This window comes from Bacillus rossius, chromosome 1 (genome assembly GCF_032445375.1).
Source record: "Bacillus rossius redtenbacheri isolate Brsri chromosome 1, Brsri_v3, whole genome shotgun sequence".
NCBI classification, from domain to species: Eukaryota; Metazoa; Arthropoda; class Insecta; order Phasmatodea; family Bacillidae; genus Bacillus; species Bacillus rossius.
Genome location: NC_086330.1, coordinates 334,077,895 through 334,089,899, shown reverse-complemented (window position 1 = coordinate 334,089,899; position 12,005 = coordinate 334,077,895). Strand labels below are relative to the sequence as shown.

Here is a 12,005-nt window from a genome sequence, read left to right as displayed (position 1 = left end):
GATTGGCCGCCTTCAATCGCCCTCACCCCTCTTTTGGGTAAGCAGGCTCAGAACCGCCTAGTGCCAAGCTAATACGTAATATTTAGTAATTTTGTGCGACGCCTTGAACCTGGAACGTTTTTTAGTAAACTTGTGCGATGCGCCACCACGTAACATTCAGTAAACTTGTGCAACGCACCATCACGTAACATTTTTGTAAACTTGTGCCACGCCTTATTACGTAACTTTTTAGGCTAACTTTGTGTAATTGTGTAACTTCTGTATTGTGTGACGTCACCCTCTGTACGACGTGGTGTGTAATCAACGATATTACACCAAACCCACAGTCGCATGAATAAACGACACACGTCATTTGTTGCACTACTTCAGCGCCTAATCAATTAACCATACGACTCCGCAACCACCACCAAGTAAGGAATTCCTTACATCCCACACAACACCGCCGATGGTCCTAGTGGGCCACGCAGGGGCAATAGACCCCACGACCCACCTATCGACTAGAAACAGAGCTAGTCTGGCACCCATCCGGAAACACTACGGGCCGAAACTATAGACCTCTCTCGAAAGTGCTGTTAACAGATATTCACTTGGCAGCTTGTCAACCGTTCACAACGTATAAAGGACTTTCGAGAGCTTGCCAGCTGAATGCGCTTTCACAGCCAAATGGTATTTAAATATGGCAACAGCGCACGGTTTTAGCGAGTTTTGGGGTGTTTAGAACTGGTGTAGGAAAGCGCCCATATTTTGTTGATATTCATTTGTCTGTTACACCATAAATATTTATACAGAAAACGTGGTTCAGTCGTATCGGGTGCTTATTGCGATGAGTGTTTGTACCGAAAATAAACGATTGATTCCTTTCACCCAGGCGGAGAAGTATTTATTGTATGACTTAATCAAAAAGTACAAGCATATAATAGAAAATAAAAAAACAGATGCTGTCACAAACAACGAAAAGAAGCTAGCGTGGAAACGAATTTCTGTGGAGTTTAATGCCAGTGATGTAACGAAACGAGACGATGCACAGCTTAAAAGGTATGTAATATATGTATGCCCGTTTACATTTACTTTAATGTATTATGTATATATTGGAAAATTTAAACGCAATGTGTTGTGTATTTTCGTAAAGTGCCTTGTAATTACTAATAGATTCAGCCCCTAAATTATTTAACCAAAGAGGATTTGTTATGTGGAGATCAAAACATAAATTCCGAATTCATAATCAATCATATAGGCCAATTACCTTTTAACAGCATGATTTTACTTTATTTTTAATTGTATTGTCCGAGTTCGTAAATTTCAATTCTTTTACCTGGTGATGTATTTTTATATGTAGACCCTTGTGTTTATTAAAGTGAATTTCATTAAAGTAAATAATACTCACAGCATCTAGGTCAATGACAAGAACAGTGTTATTGCAGCATATCATTTAACACTTGTATTATAAATGTCCATTAGAATATTTATGTTCCACTTTACAAATGACAAGTGGCATAATGCCTTTTTATATAATATTTATCATTTTACTGGAAGTCTTTAGATTTGGTAACATTTAACGCAATGTTGAATTAAAACCATGTGCTTATTATTAAACAGAAAAAATATATGTTTTCAGGTGTTGGGAGAAGACGAAAACTACTGCAAAGAAACATAAAATAGCGGAAAGGCAGCATGCAATGAAGACTGGTGGTGGCAGTGCCTTTGTAAAGAAGCCTGAAGTTGAAGAAGTGGTGACAATAGTTTCATCAATTCAACCTCACTTCGATCTGGACGTGAACTGTCCTTGGGACAGTAATGCTGTTCATCTCCAGGAAGCAAGAAATATTACTTTTGACATACAAGAGGTACCTCTGGCTGGCAGCAGTCATCAAAGTTGTGACATGTCATCAGCAACACTTCTCGAAACCACTGATGATGTGGACAATCCTGATATGTCACCAACATTACAGCTTGGTTTAGTACATCCTGACATTGTTTCACATAACGAAGAGGCCTCATCACACAGTAAGTAATTGCGGTAAATCTGTATTGTACGGATTAGCGCCAAAAAAAATCGTACAAATATGAAATAACTTTCATTATATGCTCTTTTACGTCCTATTTTCAAAACTGCCTGCGGAGATTAAAAATTCCAATTACTTTTGGAGATATCGCCGTTCTTATTTTGCAATACAAGCCCTATGTAATCATTCAACAGACGCCATTTTATATTTTGCCGTGTGTGCGTGAATACCTAAATAACAGAAATTTTCCATTAGGTAAGGTTAGTTACATGATAAATACTTCAAAATAAACGGAAATTAATAATAATATCAATTAATTTTACTTGTATAGTTTTAAGTATTTATAATGTAACTGACCTGACCTAACAAAACGGGACAAAGGTAGATTAGGTCAGGTCAGCTACAGTATAAATACTTTGAAACTGAACGGTCATTAAAAATAATAAAAATTAATTTTAATGGTTGTTTAGTTTTAAAGTATTTATAATGTAGCTGACCTGACCTAACAAACCGGGAAAAAGGATGAACAGTAGGAACTCACGTAATTTTCTTTTTACGTGATGTAGTCGTTCAACTACGTCGCGAAAAAAAAAAAAATCATTCTTGTAAACAAGCAACAATGGTGAAACGCGGGAAGCCTACGATTCACTCATCCTTCTGGACATACCCGAATACTCACGTTGGCAAGCCTTTCAACAGACGAGAGGCAAACGCCCGATCGTGCATCTTCGGTTTTTTTTTTTTTTCTGTTTATTGTAAATAAATATGCAACTCATGAAAACTAATGGTCAATTAGGTTGTTAGCTACATTATAAATACTTCAAAACATTGTGGATGGTTGATTTGGTTAGGATAGCTACATTAAAAATACTGTGAAATCATGTAAACGGTTTCCTAGTGCTGGATAGCTACATATTAAAATGTTATTTGCTAAGCAACCATAAAATGATTTTACAGTTTTTTTAATGTAGCTATACTTACCTAATATAACCAACCATATACAATGTTTTAAAGTATTTTTAATTACTTTTTGCTAATTTTAAGAAAAGAAGGCTTGCCAACGTGAGTATTCGGGTATGTCCAGAAAGATGTGTGAATCGTAGGCTTCCCGCTCAACGCCGCAGCAGTGCACAAAAGGAAATTAAAAAATTCAATATCTCCTAAAGTATTTGGAATTTCTGATCTCCGCCGGGTTTAATGAAAAGAGGAAGTTAAAGAGCATAGAATAAAGGTATTTTCGGATTTTTAAATTTTTTTTTAAAAAAAATCGCCAAAAAATGAATATTAAAAAATTCGATATCTCCAAAAGTAATTGGAATTTTTTATCTCCGCAGGCGGTTCTGAAAAGAGGACGTAAGATAGCATATAATGAAAGTTATTTCATATTTGTACGATTTTTTTTTGGCGCTAATCCGTACAATACAGATTTACCGTAATTGCTAATTACCTAATGAATTTATGTTATTGTTTTACCAAATCACGATCACCAGCACAATTTAAATAAATAAGAGATCTGAAAGAGTAATATTTGGAGGTCATAAATCCGGTGAAATAATTTGTTCCAATAAAACTATGACAGTGTTTTAAATAATTTTAAAATGTTTAATACTTACTAACTTAAATATTTTAGAAACATTCTTATAGAAACATTGATGTAAAACTGTTTTAAAGGATTACTAATATATTAAATACTTTACTAGAATATTTCAGAAATACATATTATAAAGTCGAACATTAAAAATAATTTTATTTACATTTGCATGCAGCAATAATGGGACTTCCTCATAACAAAAGTACCTAAAGTAAAAATGTAAGGCCCTATTGAATTTTTAAAGTAAATTCTACCAATCTTATTTTATTTGTAATTCATATTCAAGTTAATGTTCTGTTAGTACAGTAGCATGGTATCTGCTTCATAATAATAAAGTTTGTAGGTTCTATACCTATGACATTAATAATAATTTGTGCTGTGAAACTTAAATTTAATTGTGTATGTTTTTGAAGTGTAATCCTCTTAGCACATGAAAAATGCTGAGAGTATATGTTTCACAATATGTAAGGAAATTTAAAAACATAAAATATTGCAACAATATTTCAATTGCAGTGGCTTTTTGGCAAACAACATTGCTGCAATATAGTTGAAACCTGTTATTTATCTTTCAAATATTTGACAACTTTTTAAAAATGTATCCTTTATAAATGTATCAATAAGTATATTATTCTGAAAATCAAATAAATACAATAAAAGTTAAAAGCCTACAGGGTTCCCACATACCTACATGTATAAAAATGAATTCTCTCTTTTTCTCTCTCTCTCTCATATATATATATATATATATATATATATATATATATATATATATATATATATATATATATATATATATATATATATATATATATATAATTTTGAGGTTGGTAATGTGGTTTTGAATGTGACAAATACAATTAAGTACTCTTTAATTGATAAAACATAGCTACCATTCTTAAGTTACAGCTTATGCATTGTAATGTCATTTTGCAATAACAGTATGAATAAATCAGTAACATCATTGCTTGTGTTTGTAGTGATATAGTTATAATTATTTATTGAATGTGTTTGTCTCAGATAACTCAACCCCTCGAGCTGCACCTCGCAAAAACTCTTCATTTACAGTGAAGTCAACACGCATGGTTGAAGCTGAAGTAAAAAAACGAATTGAAAAAATTGATTTTGAGATGGAGATGCTTCGTGAAGCTCATCGCTCACGAATGAAGCAAGATGCGGAAATCCATTCTCTAAAAATTGCAAGAGAAAAGAACTTGTTGCGTATTTCAGAAATTGAAAAGGAGATTAAAGAAAAAGAACTGATGAAGAATTGTTAATTTTTTTTTTTTGCTTTCCAGTCTCATAATGTAATTAATGGTGATATATTCCTACAGTATCTAATAAAAATCTTACAAACAGTACATGCTACAATTTGTCTTCTCCCCTCCCTGTTGATCCCATGCTTTGAGGTTGGCATTAAACCTAATGTCTGAGAATAATTGTTTCTGATATCAACAGGTATGAGGATACTAATATTGTTGGTGTGATGTTTTTGCTTTTCGCAGCTATCTTTACATTCTCCTACAGATACATAAATTTTGCACTGCTGCTTTCCTCACTGCATCTTGTAATGATATGTTTTATGTACTAAAAGGTGTATTTGTAAATACTGGTGATAAATTTTGTGGTTATATACAGTAGATGCAATTAATGCACACTTATAATGTGGCGGTGGCACAAATGAAATTTATAAACTACTTATGTTTGAAATTATTATTATTGTTTGTCACTTACAAATCACTCCTAGGTGTTAATATGTAAAGCATTATGCCACAACTCATGCTTATGCAACCTAATCACATATATAAGCACAGATATTTGCATTTTCAAACAATTACTGAAGAGTTTGTGCAAGCTTTGAAATTTCAGAAATTTAGCAAAGTTAACATAGGTGTTACATGAAATGTCTCTGAATAAAGGCAGTTCTGAAGTGATGACCATTTCTGTTGCCATGAAACAAACCCATTGGTGGTGCAGCGACATCAATTTCATCCACCCATGGGTACTCATCATCTGGCAATGGTTCATTCGCATCTATGCTGATATTGTGCAACACAGCTGTTGCACAAATGATTGCAGCAGCATTTTCCACTTTGTTTTCAAGTTTCTTGGTGAGGCAGCGGAATCTCCGCTTCCAAATACCGAAGGTTCTCTCCACAGCATTTCTCGTGCGTTTGTGAGCAGTGTTGTACATTACTTCTGCCTCAGTATGTGGGCGAAGAAGAGGTGTAAAGAGGTATGGAAGACAGGCATAGCCATTGTCTCCCAGCATTAGACCTTTTAAACGGTGTTCTTCAAAGCAGATTTTGAGTCCAGAACAATTGAATATTCTGGCATCATGAAAGGATCCAGGTCTTGTTGTGCAAATGTCTATAATCTTGTAATTTGGACCAACTGCTACCTGCCCACAGAAAACAAATGTATGTTGAAAATAGGTGACCATGGTACACATTCTATCATGTTGCACAGCCCAATTTACAAGCTTTTTTATACAAACAATTTGTATTCATCACGTGTCCAACATTTATTTACTTTAACAATGACAACAATAATGTTGACATATTAGGTCAGTGGTGCCTGTTGTGAGGGTCTATAAAAATGCATGGAAACAGTGTATATGAAGGACCTCTGAAAGCTTGGTACCATGCAAATTATTTACTAGCAAACCGAAACATTCCACTTATTGTATTGTAATGCATGTAGGCCTTTAATAGGCTTTTTTTTTTGTGACAGCATTTCTGTAGATTAGCTATGTTTTTAAACACCTACAAAACGAACACACAAAGACATGTTCATGCTTACCTGCACATTCAAGGAGAATATTCCATGTCTGTTTCTGAATAGTTCACCGTGGTCAGCACCAGGATTGGCTATGGGTATATGGGTGCAGTCTATTAGTGCCACTACACCAGGGAATCCTGCTATATCGAAAAAATGTTGCATTGCAAAATTCATTTCTGCATCTGTCCTGGGCAGTCTGACATGATGTCTTAGCTGACTAGCCAGTGCTTCAGTTACATCTTTTATTGCACCAGCTGCTGTAGTCTGGCTTATGCCATCAAGGTCACCGCAAACCTGCTGAAGTACAGAATTTATGCCCTGTTAGACATTAACAACTATTTGCCATAACCATTTATTATACAATAATATTTGCCTACCTACTGCAAATTCATGTTTCATCATTCCATATTTTTTTACCAGTTTGTGTTTGGCAAGAACTATGTATCTGCTCACTGACGATGTGACAACTTTATTAACAGCCACATGTTTGGGAGCAATGGAAGGTTACCAACAAGCATGTTCACATCCTACATGCACAATATTGTACTGTTTGAAACAGTGAGCGAGGGATGCCTAGAAGACACCAAACGTAGTATTAGGCCTACTATAAACTAACCTGAAAACTTCCTGTTGCGAAAAATCGTAAAGACAGAAGCAATTTTCTAATTGCTGGTATTGGCAATCCTCTTTTATCAAGTTTTTCCATGTGTTCCACATATGGATACAGCACATCTCTAACCACATTTTTGGAGAATCTATATTTCATTTGAAATTCCCTGTCTCGATAAACTTCAAAGGGATCGTGCATATTTCTTAAATATCTTTTCGGGGCTCGCGCCACGTTTTCCAATTCTTCATAGAATTCAAATACTTCGTCAATGTGGTTTCGAAACTCGTCCAACTCCCGTGCCATGGTTAAAAAAAATGTAAACAAACAGCTGAACAAGCTGTTGAAACACCATCAGACCACATTCACCTGAAAGTGGTTGGCTCTCCACTTTGTAGCAGTCAACCTACATCCGAAAGAGATCTATAATGTGCATTTCAGTCAAAACGCACTGCTGGCAACTGGATAACAACCGAAAGTCATCTATAGATTCGGCCCTACATCGACAACAGCCATTCCCGCTAGGAGCCGCACCGGGACTCGAGCCTGAGACCCCGGACAATGGCAGAACCATGCCGGAACTTGAACACGAGAACCCGGACAGCAATATGCATGTACGTACCATACCGTAAAATATTCATTGCTTGTTGAACAGCTCAGTCAAAGTAAGCTGTTTGAGTGTCTTCATCCGTTTTCGGGCAGCCAAGTCGCGCATCCTCTTGACAGTGAGAAGTTTCATGTGGTCACACTCGGGCTGACGCTCCATCCACTGAAACACAGTTTCAAGCCCGGCAAATGCTTCACTATCTGATGGTCCCATGTCAGCTTCAACTTCGACGTTAAAGGTCATCTTCTTCCTCGACACATTCTTCTCTCACACTTTCAACAAATTCATCATCATCATGACGAAACACACACCATCCACTCTCCTATATCTTCAGCACTAACATCTGAACATCCACGAATTTTCAAAAGAAATTATCTGAATTCTTCAAGTGACATTTCATCCTCATCTTCTCCTGTCTCTCCCCTTCCCTTTTCTTGAGCTTTTATGCCTTTTAACTTGTTCCATGCACGTCTTAATGTGACTTACTTAACCAAGCTCCAAGCTTCCGCCACCATGTAAGCGCAATCATTCAAATTAATTTTTTTTTGTGGTTTTCACACACACCCTCTTTGTCTTCGCCCTCTAACAAAAGTTTCCTTAAAAGTTGCGTTCTGTAATGGCGTTTCATGGTTTCGATAACAGACTAGTCCATTAGTTTGCAACAAGCTTGTGACGTTTGGCGGTAAAAAAATTTCTTTAAACTGGCCATTTCCTCTTTCCAACAATTCTGTGGTGGAATGAGTTGGTGCTTTATCAACAATCAAAAGCACTTAACTACCTTCTTTTCCAAGAGATTTGTGGTGTTTTTTCACTTCAGGAATGAAATTTTCGTCGTACCACTCGGTGAACTATGTTGCAGTCATCCAAGCCTTGGGTTGGTTTTTATAACAGAGGGGAAGCTTTTTTCACATTTTTAAATGCTCTTGGGCTTTTTGACTTCCCTATCAACAGATGGGGTATTTTATGGCTTCCTGTAGAGTTCGCACAGTTAAGCACCGTAACACGGTCTTTACTAACTTTATGTCCTGGAGCACTACACTCCCTTTAGATGCTAAAGTGGTTTTAGGCAGAGCTTTCCAAACAAGACCTGTTTTATCGGCGTTGTACAAAAACTCAGGACAATTTTAAATTTTTCAATAAAATCTTCTGCAGCTTTGGAGTTTGCTGATAACCTCTCGCCACTTAAATCTAATTCACGGATACCGTGCCTGGACTTGAAATTTCTTAGCCAGCAGTTACTTGCTTTAAAGGATGAACAACCAAGCTTCTCAGCTAAGATCTTAGCTTTTTCACAAAGAATTGAGCCTGAAATTGGGTTTCCCACAGAATGTTGCTGAAAAAACCACTTGAAAACCGCATTTTCTAAATCTTTGTTGGTTGCTGCCTTCATTGATACTTCATACTGACTGACTCATCAAAAAGAACAGTGAAAGATGGGCCAGGCCGGCCACCTGGCGACATATGACAGCCAATAATAGAACTGAGACAGTGACTCGTCAACCCAATAAAGTTCCTACGTTCCCACGTTTCCATCTTATCTGGAATGCTGAAAGCGATTCGGATAATCAGCGATTTGGATAGACGGAGTTCGGATGATTGGAGTTCTACTGTACCTATGTAATGTCGCCCTACCGGTCCCTGCTACGATGTTGCCGTCGCTGAGGGTGCCAACTAGCCTAAGTTTAGACCCTGTGGGCCAGTTCACAGGTAGAGCGGAGATCCTCGGGGTCGTGACGTCGCCACGTGGCTGGCAGGGAGCTGGATCGGTAGAGGTGGTGGCCTGGTGCGGGCGGATCTGCTCAATTACCGGCGGAACCGTTCACTCGCGAGGCACGACACACAACTTGCCTGGTCCAGGTCTGAAGCTCGACTGCCGCGTTCCGCAATGCTGCGCGTCACCCGGAGCCCGCTTCCCGCAAAAAAGTCCCAAGCGCAGCAGGACTCCTTAAGCCGCGAACTACTCCCCCCACCCTGGTGAGGCGACAAGGGAACATAACGACCTGTGCGAGCGAAGGGAGCACTTGGAACGACGTCAAATGCCCCCCCCCCCTTCACTGAGGCCGTTATGCCCCTCGAAGCCCCATGTCACACGCATTGCCTCGGGACCTGTTCCCCACCAATGCTCGGAATGTATCTGGAGGGTTCTGTGCTCGGGGTTTGGCTGGCAATGATGGGAAGAATGGACCGGGCATCCAAAGGGAGGAGGGTCATTACATGAAGGCGTGGTGCATCGGGGTGTGGCGCTCGGTTGATCTTCTCATGTGGGTTTTCCACTCGTAGTCCACCAGGTGTCGTGGCGCTACACGGGCTCGGGTAGAGCGCCTCAGTCCCTCGTTAAGGGCTTCCCCCGGGATGCTGGACTCCCCTTGACTCTACCGTTGCGGTTCGACTTCATCCCTGTCTCCCGATAGGCCGCTGGGTGTAACTGCCGTTGCCCTGGGGCTGTTCTAGCAGCCCTGTTCCACCAAGACTTGCCGCGTGTTGAATGGACGCCCTTCCTGAGCTGGTCCGGCTTCGGATAGCTCTGGCTCTTCCATGTTCAACCTGAACATTGAACTGCCATGGCTCGCGTCCAATGGCCAGCGTGGTTGATCCCAGCCGGGCCATCCTGGCGAACTGGATCGGGATTCGTCGTCTATTCCATCAGGGAATGTGATCTGAGGATGCGACACGGGGTTGAGCATGGTTGGGTCGTCCCCATGGTAAAGTTCTATGGACAATCCCTCTGGGTCCAGCCGATCCATCAGGCTGACGAGCTCGTGCAAAGTTGCGCCGCTCGAACGGAGCACGGGGTGAGCGGTAGATGGGTGTTGGTCTGATGGGGATGTAGTACGAGTGGTGGTTAGGTGTTGAGCTGATGGGGACGTGAGACAAGGAGTGGTTAAGTGTTGATCTGATGGTGATGTGGGACGAATGGTTGTTGGGTGTTGGTCTGGTGGGGATGTGGGACAAGAAGTGCTTGGGTGTTGAGTAGCTGGTGACGTGGGGTGAGCAGTGGATGTATGCTGGTCATTACCACTGTCCCTGTCCCCCGCTGGGACAGTTGGGGCGCCTGTGGGTTGGACGAGACGCAAATCATCCCGGTGGATCTTTGTCGACCTACCGTTCGGGAGTCGGATCAAGTAAGAAGTGGGCCCTAGATGTCGCAGTACCTCCTGGGGGGCGGCCCATTTGGGGCTCAGACCTGTGCAGTAGCGCTTGCTGCTAGACGACAAGTGGTGACACCGGGCATACACCATTTTCCCGGGCTCCAATGGCGTCGGTGGATTATGTGATTGTGGAGTGCGCGTGGCTAGGAATCGAGCCTGGTGTTGCAGTGCCTCTTCTCTAAAGTCAGTGACAGGGGGACGGGTGACAACTCCTGCTGCTTCTGCGACCGGGAGCTTCCATGGTAGGGCGAGATTCTGCCCATGAAGCAGTTCAGCAGGGGTGTGGCCCGTGACCGCATTGGTCCGCCGCCGCAGGCAATAGAGCAGCTTCAGCATGTGGAGGTCCCATTTGGAATGGTCTTCCCCCAGACGGAGGCGCAACTGGATTTTTATGTCTTGGTTGCGACGTTCCGTCGGGTTCGCCCTGGGGTGGTCAGTCAGGGTAGTGTGGTGCTCTACGTCCCACCTGCCGCAGTCGGCCTTCCACCGCCGTCCTGCGAACTGTGTCCCGTTGTCCGTTATAACACTCGGATACCCATAACGGGGGAAGACCTCATTGTCCAGTAGGGCTGCTACTGTCCCTGCTCGTACGTTGGATACGGCGAATGCCTCCGACCAATGTGTGAACACATCAGTGACCACGACGAGGAACCGCTTGCCCCGCGACGTGCGAGGGTAGGGGCCCATGACATCGAGGGCTACTGTATGGAATGGTTCCTCTGGTCGCCTGGGGCGCTGTTGCTCAATCCCATCGGCCCGGCGGGCCTTGTGCTGTTGGCAGAACTGGCAGTTGCGCACGTATTCCCGGACATCCCGTGCTATGCCCGGCCAATGGAACAGCTTCCTGATCTCCTGTTCGGTCTGATCTGCTCCCGGGTGGCCTGCTAGGTCATGGTTGTGGAAATACTGCAGCACCAGCTGTCGTGCAGTGGGGGGTACATGGGTCTGCCAGGTGTCCATGTCACCCGGCACCCTGCTCTGCAGGACCCCGTCCAGGTTGCGCTGGTGTGGGAGGGCGCGTTCACCGCATGCTGCCAGGTTGCGCTGCGTGTCTGGGTCATCCTGCTGGGCCAGTTTCACGTGATCTACCAGAGTGGCCAGGGTGGGCGATGCCTCTGCTTGGACCGTGGGATCCGCTCGTCCGATGATGTAGAGTGCCGCTGGAGGTGATGCTGCTAGACCGGTAGCTGGCTGGTGGGACGGTGGCATTAGGTCATCCCACCCTTGAGTGTCTTGGAAGATAGTATCAGGGTCTGGGTGACGGGACAGC

At 41.7% G+C, this 12,005-nt stretch overlaps 1 protein-coding gene and 1 long non-coding RNA gene across 2 annotated transcripts; one reads left to right on the top strand and one right to left on the bottom strand.

Moving 5' to 3' along the window:
* The first annotated feature begins 711 nt into the window (after nucleotides 1-711).
* LOC134528065 (uncharacterized) lies at nucleotides 712-7,412 on the top strand. The gene is made up of 3 exons (XR_010074345.1): nucleotides 712-1,035; nucleotides 1,616-2,004; nucleotides 4,612-7,412. It is a non-coding gene; the product is annotated as an uncharacterized LOC134528065 (long non-coding RNA).
* On the bottom strand, nucleotides 5,290-7,432 carry LOC134528064 (putative nuclease HARBI1). The gene is made up of 3 exons (XM_063361283.1): nucleotides 6,989-7,432; nucleotides 6,394-6,669; nucleotides 5,290-5,992 (listed from the first exon to the last, which is right to left on the bottom strand). Exons 1-3 carry the CDS (start codon nucleotides 7,283-7,285, stop codon nucleotides 5,486-5,488), a joined length of 1,080 nt encoding a protein of 359 aa, XP_063217353.1. The 5' UTR covers nucleotides 7,286-7,432; the 3' UTR covers nucleotides 5,290-5,485.
* Between the last annotated feature and the right edge of the window lie 4,573 nt (nucleotides 7,433-12,005).

Excerpts from the sequence above, each read along its gene's own strand:
- LOC134528064 (XM_063361283.1), bottom strand. The coding sequence starts at position 7,285 with ATGGCACGGGAGTTGGACGAGTTTCGAAACCACATTGACGAAGTATTT. Across the intron at positions 6,670-6,988 it reads TCGCAACAGGAAGTTTTCAG|CAGGTTTGCGGTGACCTTGA; the intron begins GTTAGTTTATAG and ends TCTGTACTTCAG. Across the intron at positions 5,993-6,393 it reads TATTCTCCTTGAATGTGCAG|GTAGCAGTTGGTCCAAATTA; the intron begins GTAAGCATGAAC and ends TTCTGTGGGCAG.